Genomic DNA, 19083 nt, shown 5'->3' on the forward strand with positions numbered 1-19083 from the left:
TTTAATGGTCTGTTCATTATGCGCCTTTTTACATTTTTGTATTTTTCTGCTAATACTATAATATATAATATAATATAATGTTTTGTACTGTTAGATAACATTTATAATGCAGGACTTGCAATGGAGTATTTTACTGGGTGATACTGCAACTTTTACTGAAAGAATCTGAATATCTATACCATGCACTTTAACATAAAACTGCATTATACTTTTACAACAATTCAAAACTACAATTACTCCGACTATGTACTCATTACACAAAATTGGAAGATGTAATGGAAGTGATACTTAGAAACTAATGAAATTATTGCTAATTTATAAATTTAAAAAAAGTATGCAAATACCCCTTAAGCATGCTGATACCAGTCTTAGCTGGCTTTGCTACACTGAACTTTATTCACAACAGATGGTGTCACATTAGTGCTGATGATACAATATGCAATATATGTAGTAGGCTATTTATCACTTTACTGTTTTAATGGGTCTAAAATGAATGTCCCTTTATTAATGGCCCACACGTACACACACACGCCTTTACCTAGTCAAAAGTGACCTCTACTGGTATTACATGTTAACAGCAGATCATAGGATTACTAATCAATAATAAAGTTATCTTTAAGGGTTGATCCCATTAAGCTTCCTCATTCTGTAGAGTGACAGAAAGCCAGGCATACAGATAAACCCAATATATAAGAACATTCGTACGTCTGTTGTGTGTCTGTGGTGTTATGTCGGTATTTTTGCAGTGTTAGTTCATTATTGCGTCAAATTACATGATAATGAAACCATGATGTGGTAGTTTTGATGAAGTCTCTCCACACGTTGCACAGTAGCGTCATATAACAAGTCATAGTACCAGCAGCATTTATACTTAACGTTACTGAACTGTGAACTCAACCTACCAGTGAGCAACATAACTTTTTTATTCGTCGACCAGAGATATTCTGTTGTTGGCTGCCTATGGATAAGAGCCCGACTACACGCGCCAGCGCCAGCAGCCCATAACAACGACGAGCACGTGCTTTCTGATGGACAGTTGAACTTCACAGCGACAAACTTCTTTTAAACGTATGCTAACGCTACAACACAGTACAAAACACATTTATGAGTTCGTTTTGTTCTCTTTTCGTGCTGATTAATCCTATTGGCAATCTGCTTTGTCACGCTTCCTTGTTTATGTTTTTTTCGGAGCCGCAAGATTTGTTTCCACCCTCGCTGAGCCTGTTTGGCCACCGCGCTGACCTATGGGAAATGTAGTTCCAAAAGTTCGGTGACGGTTTTGCGCTCCGTGTCCAGCTACATCACTGCAAAACTACATTTCCCGTCTACATTCGGCTTTACAGTGATGTTAACGGATAACCTGGGCTGGGGCATACAAAAACTCTGGAGCTCACTGTAAACAGCTGCTTCGTCGGGCACAAAACACAAGTAAGTCAAGTCATTATTCCTAGTTTTTAAAAAGCTAGTGATGTTAAAAGGCTGCTTAAGATAACGTTTTCGATACGGCACTAAGTGTTCCGACGATGCTCAGAGAGGCGACGTTAATAACTAGCCTGTTAAGTTAGTTAACTAGCTAGCTGCGAACCAACTGTTAAATGTCAGTATTTAATGTTACAGGCGAAGCTAATGTTAGCTACAGTTAACAGCAGCAGCGTCAACCGTTGTTATTTCTGTTGTTCAGGCTGTTTTCATTGTCAGGCCGCATATGGCATCACTGTAAGCTGCTACTGTTGTCTGCCACCGATGGAGGTCGCTTTTTACATGCGTTTGTTTCATATACATATAGCTATTTCATTTATTATTATTATTTTATATTATTGTTATTTATTTCAACCAGGTGTGACTCATAGTCAATGTAACTACAGTATCTCTATACATCTGTGGCACATTTTCATTAAAAACAAACTCTCCAGTGAGTTTCCAGTGAGGGGTACTTTCCAGTACGCAAAGTTAAACAGTTGCAGTCTGCCTTATCTGCTTAATCAGACACACCAGCAGTCTATTGGTGTACACCTGATTCAGAATTAGATGTTTAGTTTAATTATTTGTTGTTAGTGTGACACCACACACATAACATGCAGGTTCAACACATTTCTTTTTTAATCAAATCAATACAGTAAATTAGTAGCATATACTTTTATCAGGTTCCTGCTTTTTAATGCCTTTTATAGTAATCAACATTTACGACCATCTACTACACCCCAAGGAACACACAGGTTTATTTGTATAGCACACTGTCAGGCTTATTATTGTATTTAATATCTTAAATCGTTAGATCGTTTTGTTTCTGTTTAAAACTGATGATGAAAGATTCATGACACTATTTTCACCATGTGACACAGTGATCTACTTTATCTTTTTCCACACAACATGCTGTCTCCATTGTTTGATCTACTTCTCTCCTCTAGATCCCTGTGTATTGCTGACAACTGACAGAAATGTCAGAGACGTCAAGTGATGCAGAGTCATCCTGTGGCTGGACCATTATCAGTAATGAGGTATAAATCTTTTTTATTTAGTTCCTAATCGCAGCTATTTTTTAGTTGTTGTGTTTTTTTGACATTTTAAGGTGGCAGCAAGGAGAGACAGGTGTATTATTATAAATAAATAAAAACTGAAATTATGAATAATGTCTGTGAAGAAAAATTAAGATATAATTACCAAATCACAAGTTCAAGAGAATCTCAGTTGATTATCTCAAACATACAAGCTAATCACAACTTTCAGCAAATTGTTGAACAATTTCTTCCCAACTCATTCATTGAATTGTTGAGAAAACCTTTGTATAGTTTTATATTAGAGATTGTAATCAAATATTTAAGACATACACTGATGTTACATTGATGGCACAAACTGCCAATAAACATTACCACATAACCAAATGAAATCCCATAAAAGGAGACAATCAGCAACTCCCTAGAATGAACTGCAGTAACTTGTATGCAAAAAAACTCTTTTTATTACTGAAATCCAACCTGGGGCTTTAGTATTCGAATAGTGTTTTTGCACATAAAATAGCCAGTAACTCAGTACTACACATACACACATATGGCTATTTCTTCCATCATGCCCAGTTTTAATGAATATTGTTTTTACAGGGCTCAGATATCGAGACGTTGGGATTGGAGGCTGCAGTGGAATATGGAGACGCGCTGTTAGAGCGCCCTTCATTGGAGGAAGCAGAGCTGCGGGATAAACAGGCTTCAGCATCAAATGGTAAAGTCATCATACAGTATTATTATTATTTTTTTTTTACCCGAGTTTAACAATAGCAGATGTATCAGTAATATAAACTTTTAATTATGTTCGTATGACAGTTTAAGAATAAAAACAGTTTTATTTTGGTACATTGAGTGTTTATGCACATACAGGAATATGACATTAATAAAACAAGTGAGAATTACCAAATCCCATATGAATGCCAGCTCGCAACGTCGACTTTGTAAGACATCTAAAAGTCACACCGTAGCCAAATTCTTCTCTCTAATTTAATCAACTTTTTAAATTATCTGTTTTTTATGATATGCACTCTTTTTACATCTTGTACCTTGTATGTACCTGTAATGCGATTTGCAAAAATCCACAGCTCCCTGTTCAGATGCACCATTCAGGGCCAGGGGGGGGGTGTCTAACTGTGTGTCAATCACTGCTCATGCACACGCATTAATTCTCCCTTGTGGGGGGGGAGGGGCTTAGGAGGTTTTGGGCTTCAGCAGAAAGGGGGGAGGGACTGAGAAGTTGTCAATGTTCAAATTCAAACTTTGCAATCCTACCTACAGCACCTTTTTAAATCAAATGTTTTTTAAGCATAAATGCCCAAAACTGATTGTTTTCAGTTTCTCAAATCTAATATTATATATTATATCTAATATTTACTGATTAATGTTGTATGACCTCCTGAGACCCAGGCTATTGACTTATGTCCACTGTAGTGGACATTTGAGTTTCATTTCTCTCCTTGGAATCTTTTGTGCAAGTCTCTTTATTCCTGCTGTACTGTACAGAGGACATTCTGGGCTTTTCAGTGATGTGTTATTTGATTGGCTGGGAGGCCGGGAACCGCCTCTATCTTTCAATCCAAAATGGACGGCATAGGAACAAGCACATTTAATGGAAAGATAAGAGATGAGTCAAATATTGTTTGTCTATGGTTTTGTTACTATGATAATCATATATTTTCTTGTTCATTAAGGTGTTAGGAATCATATTGAGTTCTGATAGCAACTACATTATGTATCTTTTGAAAAATTTGCCATTTTATGAATGTCAATTATAGTGGACATCAGGACTATCTTCATGTAAATAATGACTCCACATCTACAAAATGTGTCTGTTTTCGTAATCAAATGATCCTGTTGTCCACTACAGTGGACATCCTGTAAATAAATTAAAAATTAAATTGCAGGTATGGAATCACAAAAAATATGATTAGGAAAAACAAAATCTTCCTCGGTTCTCAGGAGGTTAAACTGAATATCTGTGGTTTTTGGACGGTTGTTTGAATATGTCAACTTGGACTTTGTGATTGGCATTTTGTATTACTTACATTTTATAGACCAAACAATTAATCAAGAAAGTAATCAATAGATGAATCCATAACGATTTGAGTGGTCGCTAAGACTAGAAAAGCGCTATATAAATGCTGTCCATTTACCATAATTCACACATTTATTTTAATTTGTATTTATATTATTTTCAATATTTATTTTCAGCTCAGTGTGTTGAAGAGAAGGTTGCTGAGTCACTTGATGAAACTCTGGAAGAACAAACCATAGATGAGACACTGTGTGCTTCAGAGGTGAGAACACTATAAACATTACCTGAAGGGTGTTCTTTCAATAATCCAGATGCTGCTCCCTCTGCCTTTGATCTTCAATATATTGTATCTTGTCCAGGCCGGAGACACCACAGGGAAACAGCATGTGACTGTGTTGTCCTCCAGCGATCACTCGGACATTGTGACTCTTGGAGACTTAAAGGAGGACGAGCATGCTGATGCGGAAGAAGAGGTGGCAACAAACAAGGAGTTTTACCTTGGAACGTCCTGCAGCAGCCAGTACGCCTTCACTGCTGCAGAGGCTGGTAGGGCTGCACCACACACACACACACACACACACACACACACACACACACACACACACACACACACACACACACACACACACACACACACACACACACACAGAACTGTCCTGATGGTCTTAATTTACACTAACAGCCAAAGAGTCAACATAGAGAAATTAGACACATCAACACGAAAACTTTTTTCTCCTGCCTGTTTTCTACGTTGCCAAAGCAGGTTTGATGTTGAGCCACTGGAAACTTCCACAGAGTCTCATGAACTTAGGCTACCATCTGAGAAGTCAGCTCACTGGAGGCCGCTCTTTTCCAGGTGGCCTGATTGAAACTTGAGTGAATCTAATACTGTATGATGCTAAGCTTGTCAGCAATGCACAGAACTAATCCTGATCAGTTCCTTACAAGAAAGTTTAATGATGTTAGGCGGCTCTACTTATTAAAAGCATGATCAACCACATATGGAAAAAAAAGTTTTTCCACACGTGTGCATGTGTGGATCTTTGTACAGTAGGTCTGGCTACCTTAGAATAGAAGTGCAGTTCATATCATGAATGTAGTGATATTAAAATGATGGTGGAATTCAGTCAGTCTAAGAATTGTGAACAGATAATATGCAACCATATGCTATGGCTTTCTTGTTTAAAGCTGCAGTAGGTAAGATTGTGAAGATCCAGGACTTTGCCAACAAATTTGAACATCCACAACTTCTCAGTCCCTCCTCCCTTTCTGCTGCAGCCCAAACCGTCTCCTAAGCCCCTCCCACACAACAGAGTTTGACAGAACTGCCTGCCGGCATGTCAGACAGACAACATTTTCAATAACTAAACACCAACACAATGTTTACTCACCAACCGTAAAACGATGCTAACTAGCAGGCTACCGTTAGCCATTTCAGCATCACATCTGACCGACCACTGTGCTAACGTTACTATCATCCTCACCAACCTAGCTTTGTGGACTTTTGACTACTAATAACCAAGTGAAAGATAAATCACTCATGGTAATTATGTTACCTGTCGAGAAGAAATGCGGCTACATCTGCATCGTTCTTCAGATCTTTAAAATCACGGAGCTCACGCCACCTCTGAAAAGCCACTCCAATATTCACGGAGTTTTGGGAAACCTTTCTGCAGCTCGTGCGCAGGGAGGGGGAGGGGAGAACACTCTTATATGCGTGTGTGTGCCCGAGCAGTGATTGACAGGCAGTTAGACACCACCTGTGGCCCTGATTGGAGAAAATCAACCGGGAGCGGTGGAATTTTGCCAATTGCACTACAGGCTGTAGGTGGTGCCAGAGGAGCTGGATTTTTTTTATATTACATAATTTCATGTAGTTCTACTGGAAGATAGGGTCAGTTTCAGCAAATATGACAGAAAGTTAGTTTTATAAGACTTACCTCCTGCATCTTTAATATCTGTGTGACTGAGCAGATTTATGGTGTGAATTTCTTTGATTAATTTTAGCATTTTCCTTTTTGATGAACTGAGGTAACAAGCAACAACACATGATCCAAAAAATCCAATGCAGGGAATTTAGGAGCACTATAACATTTGTTTCTTTGCTTAAACGGATGGTTTGACATTTTGGGACGTACGCTTACTTGCTTTCATGCAGAGAGTCGAATAAGATTGATAAAACTCATTCGTATGAAGCTACAGCCACCGTCAGGTTTGCTTAGTTTAGCACAAAGACCAGAGGCCAAAGAGGCCAAAAGAGGCCAAAACGGCTAGTCTCGCTCTGTCCAAAGGTAACAAAATCTACCAGCACTCTAAAGCTTATTAATTAACACATTATATCTTATTTGTTAAATCGGTACAAAAACCAACGTGTAAAAACAAGTTGTAACGTTACGGGGGTTCTGTGCCGCACTATTTATTGTCCGGTGCATGAGAGTGATATCAATCTGACTCTCGGCAAAAAGAGATTAAGCTTTGAACTATTCATTGAATGTGTTCAAAAACATTTCACAAACACAAAAATTAATCATCAAGAATTTGCAACAGTATTGTTCAGCATTTATGAATCAGTTGATCATAATCTGCCATATTTGTTACCTGCATGATTAACCTCACTTACACATGATTTCTGAGCCTGTTATTTTTGTGTGTACCTCTTTTATTTCTACCATGTAATCACTGTAGCCACAACTTCGTGTATTTTTACTGTAGTTTTTCCAGTGCAGCAGCCTACATTGACAAACTCAAGCAGCAGCGAGGATGAGGCAGATCGAAGCGCCAGCACTGTTGTCCGAAGACGAAGGTTGAGGAAGAACAGCCTGAGGAGGAGGAGGAGGGGGAAAAAAAAAAAAAAAAAGTCTGGCCAGAGTGAGGAAGAGAGGGAGGAGGAGGCCAAAGAACAGATGCAGCAGCAGGAGGACGAGGCAGAAATTAGAAGTCTGGATGTCCGAATGCAAGGCCGGGCCAGCAGCATCCTCAACAGCTGTATCCTGATCGCCCTCGTCGTAGCCATCAGTATGGGCTTCGGCCACTTCTATGGTGAGAAGTTCCCTGCAGAACTGGAAAATGTTACTGACCTTCTTGCAAACGCAGAAGTAGCCTGTAGTTCTTCCTGCCTCCAACTGTGTCACCATCACGCCAAATGACAGCACTGGATGCAGGAAGAACAGAATTTGCCGCTGCGAACTTTTCACTCAATATATTAACGCATATACCATCAACCATTTACCATCAACACTGATTTGACAGCCATATAAAAGGTGGCAAATTTCTCCATTTAAATCTGGTTTTAGTTCAAGTTAAGTCAATGTTATTATAGCCTAATATCACAAATCTGCCTCAGAGGGCTTTACAATCTGTACAGCATACAACACCCTCTGTCTTTTGACCCTCGCATCAGATAAGGAGAGGGGGGGGGAGGGGGGAATGGAAAAAACCTCAGGGAGAGCAACTGAGGAAGGATCTCTCTCCCAGGACGGACAGATGTGCAATAGTTGTGTGTACAGAACAGACCGGCATTATAAAATTACAGTATAAACAATCCATATGAGAGAGAGAGAGAGAGAGCGCGAGAGAGAGAAAATTGTTATAACTGCAGTATCAGTAATAATAATGTAAATATGACTAATGATAATAGTAGCCGTTTGTGTCAAGCAGGACCACGGCAGCAGCTGCAACCACGATACAGGTGCTACCACGACGATCTATGGAAATTTGATGTTGTGAGGGATCTGATTCAACAACATGTTGGAGAACAATCTTTTACGAACCAGGTCAGTGACAACACAGGTCACAACTCAAGCAATAATAAGCTCATTTGTAGCAGCAACGTACATAACAATAATCATTAACTTATTCTGTACCATGCTTTTGACTTTTGTAACTTCTGTCATGCATTATACTTGTTTTTGTATTTATTTTATTCTTAAATGCTTTTTTTAACCAAATAAAAGAAACCCTGCACATTCCAGTGCAAAGCAACAGTCTGATCATAAATCAATAATATTTTTCATGTATCACTTTTAATTAACACTGTCAGAGAGGTGTTGGTTCAACTCTGGTCATTCTTGAGGGTTGCAGTTTGTAGTGTTGTATTAGATTACATCATAGTGTAAGGTAATTATTCTATCTTGCTTGCTATGTACTGAATGTAAAAGAAGTGGACAAAATATTTAGAAATAACTTAAAATATAATGTAGTCCGCTACAAATCCTTGAAATCTACCACTGCGTTGAGTCAACACATAAAGAGCTAAAGCAGAAGTCTCAAAGTAAGTTGGTATTTACTGCAGGGCTCTTTAGTTTCATTGCATTACACAAACCAAACATATTACCAGGAGCTCATAGTCAAGTTGGCCAAAGTGGAGGTGATTTTTTTTTTTCTTCAGATTTTAAACATTATTGTATTAGAAGACATTGCCACAAAATAGACATTTCAATTTTGTTTTGTTCACTTACCTATTCAGGTGCCGGATGAGTCATATATTGAGTGAACATTCTGATCGCCTTCAAAATGACCCGTATAACAACGAATTGAATGGACCATAACTTGTTTCTTCCTTTTCTCACTCAGGGTGACGATGAACTGGATGAGCAAACAGTTAGTTCGCTGCTCACAGAAGTAATTGAGAAGATAAAGACCGAGAACCAGGAGCTCAACATCAAACAGGCGCAGATTCAGGTAACTTGGAAGTCTGTTTGGTAGCATATTAAAAATTCAAAAGTTGTAATAAGGAAATTATGAGTTACAAGTCAAAACTGAAGAAAACACTCTGCTTCATTTTTCTTTTTGCATTTTGTTTGACTGCTTAAATGCTGAATGATTAATCATTCAATTCAATCATCATTACTCATGTAAACACCACTTTAAAAGCTATAACTTGTCCTCTTTTACTCCATCTTTTCCCGTTAAGGCCCAGAGAGATGACCTGGAAATGTTGCTGAAACGGAAGGCTGAGGAGAGGAATAACATTGTGTCTCAGCAGCAGAGTTTGACAGCTGAGAACCAGCTGCTGAAAACCTCCCTAGAACGTGAAGAAAAGTCCCTCTCCACCTTACAGGAGGAGCTGAGAAACCTGCACTCTAAGATTAGAGATCTGGAGGCAATGCGAGCTGGTGCTGACTCGCTGCTGTTGGAAAACCAGAGGCTGAAAGACCAGCTGGAGGAGGAGAAACAGCTGATCCGAAGCTTCCACGGCCAAAGGGGAGACATGATGGCCGAAGCGCAGACACTGAGGAAGAAGCTCGACAAGGAGAGAACGATTACAGGTGAGCTGAGGAGAGAGTTAAATGTGCTCAGAAGTCACATCCCCAGAGCTGGGAAGGAAGCCGGTTCAGAACCAGAAGAGCTCCAGTCACGTCTGATGGAGCTGGAGGAGAGACTGAGCTTCGCGCAGCAGCGCTCGGACCTGTGGGAGAGGCTGTACGTGGAAACCAAAGAGGACCGAGTTAAAGGAGACAAAGAGTCCAAAGTGAAAAGAACAAAAGAGGGCATGGCAGGGAAAGTGAGAGAGACATTTGATGCTGTGAAGAACTCCACCAAGGAGTTTGTCCATCACCACAAAGAGCAGATAAAGAAAGCAAAGGAAGCCGTGAAGGAGAACCTGAGGAAGTTTTCAGATTCTGTCAAACTAACTTTCCGACACTTCAAGAATTCCGCTTCGACCGTCCTCAACAAAGCCAGAGGCTTCTATGATAAAAGACGGGATGAGAAGAACACAGAGGAGTCGTGGCAGCACCGATCCCACAAGCCTCATCGCAGACACCAGCACCAATATGATGACTCGTCCCAGAGCAACCACAACACCCGAAAATCAGGAGATAAAGTTCACCAAGATCGAGGTCAAGACGCCCACAAGGCCAACTTGAACGGCTGCTACGGCGTCTTTGACTGTGCCTACCAGGAGTCCATGAGTCTCTTCAACAAAGCCATGGACCCAATCAGAGCAGACGAATTTTACCAGCTGCTGCAGAGCTACCTGCAGCAAGAAGTCGACCACTTCCACCACTGGAAAGAGCTGGAGGTGTTCGTCAACAACTTCTTCCACAACGGCGTGTTCATCCACGACCAGATGCTGTTCACAGACTTTGTCAGCGGCGTGGAAAACTATCTGACTGGCATGCACGAGTATCACGGCCTTGATGACGACGTGTTCAGAGATCTTGATGACTTTGTCTACCGGCACTTCTTAGGAGAGGCTTACAGAAAAAGCTATGGCCCAAAGTAAGTCACAAAGTATCTTTTCTTACAAGTTAAGTAAGTCCACCTAAAATATGCTAAACATTTCCAGCTAAGAGTTGAACATACTAATAATTTCCAAGAATGAAAGTCTTAATCTGATACTAATGTAGGGAAAACGGAGACTGTGTTGAATTGGAACAATTCCAATTCATTAATTCTAATTATAGCTAGCCTAACCTCGAGGGCCTTAAAGTCAGTGTTCAGCTGAACATGCAAAAATGTGACGGGCAAACATACAATTCAACATAGGTAGAGAAAAGTTTAATTGTTTAAATTGAGCTTTTCTTTCAAGGAAATTTATATTGTATCTAAGATTTGTACTAAATAACTTGAAATAAATATAGCAAGAAATCGCCCCGTTAGAGATGCACCGATTACAACTTTCTAGGCCGATTCTGATTTTCTTTGAGTTAGGCCAGGCGATACCGATTTTAGCCAATTCCGATTTCCTTTTTTCTAACCACTTTACGCACACACGTATAATATTTATTTTCTATCTTTTCTTTAATAGAACATTTTGCACAGAACATAGAACATTTTTTGAACAGATAATGGATCACTATAAAATAGAACTATATAAATTACTCCTGGTGTGGGAAATTCACACACATCTAAAGTGCAATGTTAGAACCATTTCCTTCTTTTCACATCCAATATCACACGTTTTTGGCGTCGTCCCTCCACGTCCTACTTTGTCCTCGCAGGTGTTGCATATTGCAAACTTGTTATCTTCTGCAAGCACGCTGAAGAATTCCCAAACAGCTGACATGTTGCAGGTTAATTCTCACGAGGTTCCCTACATGTGCCAGAATAGCGCGGACACGCACGTCACACCGCGAGCGGGTACGCATGACACGGTGGAAAAGTTGAGAGAAAGAAAAAGAGACTGTGCTGTTGCGTGCGTGCTTCCTTGAAAACTGTAACCTGTATAATTTATGTTGTCAGTTAATTGTAGCATTGACCGGCATGAAATCGGCATATGTCACAATTCCGGTCACCAGCCGGTCTATCGGTGCATCTCTACGCCCCGTAAAATAAAGCATTAGAGAGAACTCCTAAGTTAAGGGAAGTGGCGGGGTTGATGCATTACTATGAACGACATTGTGTTTTGTTAATACGCTCACCCAATATGTGATTGGTTGAGAGGGGGCTGTTTGTTTCAGCAAATGGGAAATAAAATATTAATATATCAACACACAGGAGTGCCATAAAGGATAGATTCCATTCCTATTATTTCACCCGCCATCAAAATAAGCTTTTAAAAGTAGGTTGTGCACCTGCAGTATGTACTGCAGTACGTATGTACTGCAGGTGCACAGCTGACTGATTGTGAGCAGGTCTTACCGTCTCCAACTTCTCTCAGACAAAACTTTTCTTTAAAGTTAGTTCCGATACGTCCCTTATTTCTAACTCAGTTTCTGAATACGGTCCCAGTTTCTTTTTGTTTTGTTTTCATTGCCATGCTGAAGCTTTAACGTATTTATGAGTGTAACACACTAATATTCATGCCATGAATGTTTTTCTGTGTTTGAACCACACAGCGGGCCATTTGAGAGACCCGACACAGACTCGAAGGAGTCGAGGGCGAAGCACCAACAGCGAAAGCAGCAGAGAGCCAGGTCTCGACCACACAGCGAACGCAAGTGGAGCCGATCAGGAAGAAATGCAGACGGGCACATGGCTGACGTCAAAATAGAACTGGGCCCGATGCCGTTTGATCCCAAATACTGAAAATATGTCAACGGATTTAATATTATAGCAGCAAATTCTATTTTGGGTTGTATTTAGATGCAAAGTCTCATTTTTTTGTAAGTTTGCACAATGTTAATTTTGAATGCTACTGAACGTCCTTGAGCGGTTTTGTGTTTAGTGAAGTTATTGTTACGTTTGAGTGGAAGATGTGTTTGAGAAGTATGAGTTGATTTTGAATTTTACAAATGTGAAGATAAAACATTCTTCATTTTTCGCTAATTATGGACCTGATGAAACACATTTGATACTTCTCTTCAACCACAAAATCAACATAAAATTATTGAGTGGAGGAATGTTGATTGGGAAACTTAAAAACAAAATGGAAAATATAGACATGCCATATTTTGTTGTTGTTTCTGTGTACAGCCATGTAGTTGTTTTAATGTGCTGCTACAAATACATGTTTGTGTGACAGGTTGTCATTTGTTTTTAGAATTAAGATGCATTTCTAACATTCCACCTCAAGCTTGTTTTAACTGGACCTGGCAGTTTTTATTTACATGTGTTGAGAAAAAAATTACTGGAAAAATAATGTCACCAAATTTAGTTGTGGAAAAAAAAAAGTTATACACTTGAGACACATCTGACAATTGGTATTTCAAAAAACACATTTGACTTTAAAATATTTATTTCAGTAGCAAATCCATATCATGTGACATTGTCATTACGGAATAAAACTTGCTGTTGTTCCAGTGTTTGTCAGTGCCTTTCATAAATAAAGATGCTTCCTCCAACTCTTCCCTCGGGAAAATGAGTATGAAATATCTCTGCTGTCCTCACAAAGTGATTCCCTTGCAAAAACACGGAGATTTCCTACAACAAAAAACGCATATATAAACAAACATACATACCACACATACATTTTGACAAATCCATAGATAAATTTCATTTGTGAATATCTCACCTTCTCCAAAACATTGAAGAAAACCAGATGGGTCGGTAGAGAAGATTTGTATGGAAATGAAGTTCTGAGCCAGTGAAGAGGGTCGTCGTAGAACCTGTCTGCTTCATCAACGTGACCTTCCTCTCCGAGATCTGGAGGACACTCAAGAAACCTCATCTTCATCGGGCAGTGGACGTGGCTACCAAAAGAGGATACAGTCAGCAGCTGCATGTAGCATGTTGCCAAAACCACTTTTCGGCTGGCAAAATCAAAGTATAACACAAGGTAGGAAGTTCAGCCAGCCAGTATCAAGTTACTGTAGACCACACTAACCTATATTCAGAGATGGACCTTGGCACTTTTTACTTTGCTCAGATAGATCCTGATATAAATAAATAAAATTCTTAAATTTTATTTTGTACGTAGGCAAAGTTCTTTTACAGCTGCTTGTATTAAAGAGAACACTTAACACAGCTGCATCAATTTTGGCACAATTAGCAAAAATAAAGGGTTTTGTAGAAAGACATTTTATATTTCCTCAGAAATGTTAAACAAATCAGGTATTGCCAGGTATTTTATACTATACCCAGCCCTAAAAGCTTGTAATGTACATAAGTGTACAGTAGAGAATAAATAGGTCACCTCAAGGTGCCGGCATAACAAGTGCAGAGATTTTATTTTGTTTCAGTTCTAAGCTATGGATAATGTTCATTTACTTTAATAAGATGTAGTCACATTTCCAAAGTTTTATTTTGAAAATTTCAGAACCAGAGCATCAATCTTAAGAATTTGACAGAAAAAGATTGCATGAGAGTTGTGAGTGTGCAGCTTTCCAACCCTTTCTTTGTTACCTGTAAAAAGGCGTTGAGTGGCAGGGCATGAGGAAGAGGACGTCTGGCTGCGGGGGGGTGGAGGCGCTGCCGACGTCACACAGCGTCTGGAGGTGGCTCATGACGTCCAGAGTGCCTCGCTGGTGGATCAGGCCGGTGTACAGAGCTGCAAACAGGTTGCTCACTAACAGCACGGACGCAGCAGCTCCGCGCCACGCTTTCAAATTAGCCAAAGATATCCCTGCAGTAGAAAAAGTATTAAAACACACATCTGGCTGTTCCTTATCACAAAGACATGTTAGATGTGAAATTAAAAACCTACCACAGAAGATCATACAGAAAGGCAGCACCGGATAGATGAATCTGAACTCCTTGTGAGGAAGCAAACTGAAGGAAAGGATTCAAACATGTCAGGTTTCTGCCGAGCAGAAAAACATCATGACTGACCAGGACCCGTATTCACTCAAAAGATGCCCTGTGGAGTTTTTGACCACTAGCAGCGCTATGGAGCAATACTTTTATGAGTGGTTCCCGGTTAGGTTTCTTTTCACGCTCGACATGCAGTCCTGCCAATGATTTGCTACTATTTAACTGATAACGGGAGGCAGCAACGTGCCGGCAACAACCACAGCAATGTTCCAGCAAAGGCAGTTAAGAAGAAGACTTCTAGAAAGTGATAATGGATGTAAACAATACAGGTTTCAAAATTATAAAAAAAAAATAAAAAAAATAAACAGCTTTGCAAAATGTTTCATGAGGAAGAAAATCCATTCAACATGTTTGTTAGATGTAAACATGTTACAAGAAAACTCCACAGGGCACCTGTGTGTACAAGATGAAGTTACAAATCCATCACTATTACTCCTACTCACAAATTTAAGAATTAAAGCTCTTTATGAAATGTCTCTGACTTAAAAACAGCAGTGAGCACCTTCTGAAAAATGTTGTTGAATGACATCATTTGTCATAATCTTTGTGTTTTGATTTTGTTATCTGAAGCAATACAAGTAATTCAGAATCGGGTACTTTTTGCTGCTGCTTTTTTGTAGGTCGTCCTCTGCAGAAAGACATTTTGATAGGATGTTACACCACTTACCACCTCTAATCTTAATCCCTTTTATTAGAGTGGTATTATATTAAAACATTTCACACAAAGAAAATCAATAAAAATGAAATATGCATCTGTGAATAATCTCACTGAGAAAATTTGAGGATTTTGTTTGAAAGAAAGAAAAAGGACACCTGTGGGTTAAATCGATGTCACTAATGGCTCTTTAGAGTTTTCTCAAGTGTAATTCTTAAACATTTTAAAGATACAGCCTCATCAATGTGAACCCGGACATTTTACCTGTAGACCACGATTGTCCAAACGACCGCCGCTAACAGAATTTTGTATCGTTTGAAGGCAAGGCTGCACCCGTGAAGAAAGAGCGGAAGATGCGGACCGATCACAACGGCAAACCCCTGAGTGAAGTACCAGTGCCAGGGATGAGAGCCGTAGAAATCGGCCACACTGTTGAAGACGTTAAACTTCAGGAAGTTGAACTGCACCATGGTCCACTGAGGAGCAGAGAGAGCAACTGTTACATGTGGCTTTATAAGCAGCTGTTACTGTAATCTAAGAATCACATGGATTTTATGTTTCACCTTTTCATAAAATATACAGTCGATCACTGTTGAAATCACAACAGCCAAAGCTCTGGAAATGAGGGGGGGAAAAAAATATTATGCAATAAAGACTTGAGAAGGAAATATAGATTCAATTGAGGGGAGATTAAAAGTACCAACCCTATAGGAATAACGTTATGAGTGATGAGCCTCAGTTTGTTATCTTCCTGCCAGAAATGGTACATCAGCAGAGGAAACCAGACAATCAGGGCGGTCGGTCGAACGATGACAGCCAAGGCGACCAGGGTCAAATAGATTTTGCTGAAAAAAACATTAACAATGTGTCTGTAAATATCTATTTCAGAGAAGAGATGAATTTAAAATGAGAAAGACGTTATAAGCCAAGACCTGCTGTGTGTTTTGGATCCCGGGAGGGGGAAGTAAAATAGAGCCAGACAGGTGATGGTGGTCTCCATGCTGTTGGTCAGAGTCCTGGTGCAGCAGTACCACGAGAACCACGAGCACATATGGCAGAAGAACTAGAGACCAAAACAAGAGCAAGACAAGTTGTGTATTTTAGGTTACTAGAGAACTGAGACCGCATGAAACCTCGGGGGAGATCTGAACAGACGTTAAGGGCTGTTTGGAGAATAAACTGCAGTTAATCACACAGGATTACAGGTGAACTCCTTACCGTCCATTGTGCAACGTCGCGACTTTCCAACTTTCGGATGAGGAAGAAAAATTTGACATCTGCAAACGCAGCGAAGAGTGCTTGAAATATTCGCGGAAGCCATATCTGCAGAACCAACCAGACCAGGATTAGTGAAAAAAAGTGACTATAGGAAACATAATTGGTCAAAGACATGTCGATATAAAAGCGGTCTGGATAGAAAATATGTGAACTTGCCAGGAGATCGACTGAGTCGTAGTTCACGAAGTATAATATCTTGTATATGACTGCGAAGAAGAGTGGATAGGTGAATCCTCTTATTCCGGCCTTCCATTCCCAGGTCAGATACCCATAAGTCACACTGTTAAGTTTGGAACAGCATAAAATAATAGAATAAGAATAAAACATGGTGTACTTCCATATAGCAGGTGTCCAATTGGAGGTGTTTCTTTACATGCAATTTCTTGTGAATGATCCAACAAAGTAGAAATTGATTTTTCTTCATCGCTAAATCATGCTTTTTATACGGTAGTGATGTGAAAAGTAAAGAGACAAAACAAATATCTGCTGTCTGTCCCTGATGTCCAGAAAGCTTTCATGTTTCCAGACACTTGGAATTCAATGCAAAAGATACATGTTACATGGTAAATGATCTCTTAGCCTATTCTAGCCTTCTTAGTATTGTTGTCATTTTTAGTATTATTTTATCCGTTGCCTGATTTTGTATTGTCTGCAGCTTTTGTCTTGGCCAGGTCTCCCTTGCAAGAGAGGTTCTCAAACCTAAAGGGTACATACCTGTTTTTTTCAGATTATTTTGGGGGCATTTTTAGGCCTTTATTGAGAGGACAGCTGAAGAAATGAAAGGGGAGAGAGAGGGGGAATGACATGCAGTAAAGGGCCACAGGTGGGAGTCAAACCCTGGCCCGCTGCATCAAGGACTAAACCTCCATATATGGGCCCCTGCTCTACCAACTGAGCTATCTGGGGGCCCATACCTGGTTTAATAAAAACAAATAAAAGAGTGAAAAAGGTGTGAAGAGAACCTGAAATTATTAAAGGTTACAGTCTGAGACCAATTGAACAAAGGAGAAAAAAAACGTTAGAACTTATTAAGGATTGTTCCACAATTTCGACACATCACTTTAGGATCTGAGCATTCTATTGCCGTTGATTATTATTTATCAGAAATTTATATTATATCGAGAAATGAATAGCAAATTTAACACACAATGAAAATGTTCCTTATCAGCCTTTACTACACTGACTGTTGCTAATAATCACAATGACGATCCACAGCAGTCCGAGTCACATAGATGAGGGTGATCATGTTGTCAAAGGATATTTGAAGACCATACGATGGGAAACCTCCAGAGACTGCCAGTACTCATCAGGGACGAAGCTGGTCTGAACCAGGAAGCAGTTGATCAGTCTGAATACCACAGAAAACACAGCAACCCTGGTTCTCAGCCTACCTGTGAAGTTCAAGATAAATCACTTCATATTAGAGACATTACTGACTTATTTTTTAACATCACAGCACACCGCTGTTTGGTCTCCATTACTTCAACGTCACATCGAAGGAACCCACCGTCGTTAAGAAGACTTTCATCTTCCTGTGAGTACAGTTGGGATTTTCGTTTCCTCAGTTTCACATGTTCGACTTTATTCCCAAAGTTCAGACGTGATCGGATGTTCTCCATGTGGACATTTTGTCTATCACAACATAGAACACCTGTCAGGATGTAGCTAAGTTACGCGTGACACAGCGAAGTTTAAATACACAAAATTAACGTACTATTTCAGTTGTTGGTCACGTACTAAAGGTGAACAAGCTGCACAATCTTTCCGTGTATTTAACCAACACTATTAAACGTTTACATCTTTAACTAAGCGATAATTATTTCAAATGAACTTCAGTTAGGAGAGGAGAGTGAACCGTGATCATGTTTTAACTGCGCTTCCGCACTCATACTTACTTCCGGTGGAACGTTGTTTCCTGACTTCAAAGTAAAGGTCCTTCTACACTAAAAACTACAAATGTGTGGATGCCCAGTTCCCAAAAATGCAAGACTGTATGGGAAATGTTACGAAGGACAAAATTAAACTACTCAAAACTACCACTTCACTCACATTACTTCATCACTATTTTTGAGAGCGAAGAAATGAATTATGACTTTTAGAGTAGAATCACAGCATGTTAAGGTCAGAGTTTTGACTTACTACATCAAAATTACATACTGAATGGAAATTGAGACAGTAACGATATGTCAAAATTTGGATACAAAACTACTTAATAAATGATAAAAAAAAATGAAAGAAAGTAAGTTTTTTTTTTGACTTACCATCTTAAAATCTTGCCTTTGCAAAGTTAGTCATTTTAAGTAACCATTAGTTCATTTTAGTTGTTTTTTTTTATCATCCCCTATTGTTACTTTCCATACAGTGAAAATCCTTGAATGATGTAGTCCTACTCAAGTCTAGTTTACCTCTAGTGTCGCTCAGGCTTCTCTCAGCTTTTCTTTCTCTTCCTTCACTCTACCCACGATAAGAAGACTCTACCT

The 19083-nt window shown here is 39.5% G+C and overlaps 2 protein-coding genes across 4 annotated transcripts; one reads left to right on the forward strand and one right to left on the reverse strand.

The window, feature by feature from the left end:
* The first annotated feature begins 1074 nt into the window (after positions 1 to 1074).
* Positions 1075 to 13267, forward strand: ccpg1 (cell cycle progression 1). 2 transcript variants are annotated; one of them, XM_039794356.1, is made up of 11 exons: positions 1075 to 1428; positions 2409 to 2498; positions 3099 to 3216; positions 4713 to 4798; positions 4896 to 5082; positions 5300 to 5392; positions 7249 to 7575; positions 8194 to 8309; positions 9109 to 9216; positions 9449 to 10758; positions 12318 to 13267. In XM_039794356.1, the coding sequence occupies exons 2-11, from the start codon at positions 2439 to 2441 to the stop codon at positions 12505 to 12507; spliced, it is 2595 nt and encodes an 864-aa protein (XP_039650290.1). In that variant the 5' UTR covers positions 1075 to 1428; positions 2409 to 2438; the 3' UTR covers positions 12508 to 13267. The 2 variants fall into 2 exon arrangements, with proteins under 2 accessions (XP_039650290.1, XP_039650291.1); XM_039794357.1 differs by lacking the exon at positions 5300 to 5392 and having other exon boundaries at positions 1082 to 1428.
* On the reverse strand, positions 13139 to 18491 carry pigb (phosphatidylinositol glycan anchor biosynthesis, class B). 2 transcript variants are annotated; one of them, XM_039794359.1, is made up of 13 exons: positions 18318 to 18491; positions 18111 to 18235; positions 17865 to 17994; positions 16760 to 16877; positions 16544 to 16648; positions 16258 to 16388; positions 16030 to 16170; positions 15889 to 15940; positions 15590 to 15801; positions 14564 to 14628; positions 14263 to 14482; positions 13433 to 13610; positions 13139 to 13341 (listed from the first exon to the last, which is right to left on the reverse strand). In XM_039794359.1, the coding sequence occupies exons 2-13, from the start codon at positions 18220 to 18222 to the stop codon at positions 13228 to 13230; spliced, it is 1578 nt and encodes a 525-aa protein (XP_039650293.1). In that variant the 5' UTR covers positions 18223 to 18235; positions 18318 to 18491; the 3' UTR covers positions 13139 to 13227. The 2 variants fall into 2 exon arrangements, with proteins under 2 accessions (XP_039650293.1, XP_039650292.1); XM_039794358.1 differs by having other exon boundaries at positions 18111 to 18491.
* Positions 18492 to 19083: the final 592 nt, after the last annotated feature.

The sequence above is a fragment of the Perca fluviatilis genome, chromosome 3 (genome assembly GCF_010015445.1).
Source record: "Perca fluviatilis chromosome 3, GENO_Pfluv_1.0, whole genome shotgun sequence".
Taxonomy (NCBI): Eukaryota; Metazoa; Chordata; class Actinopteri; order Perciformes; family Percidae; genus Perca; species Perca fluviatilis.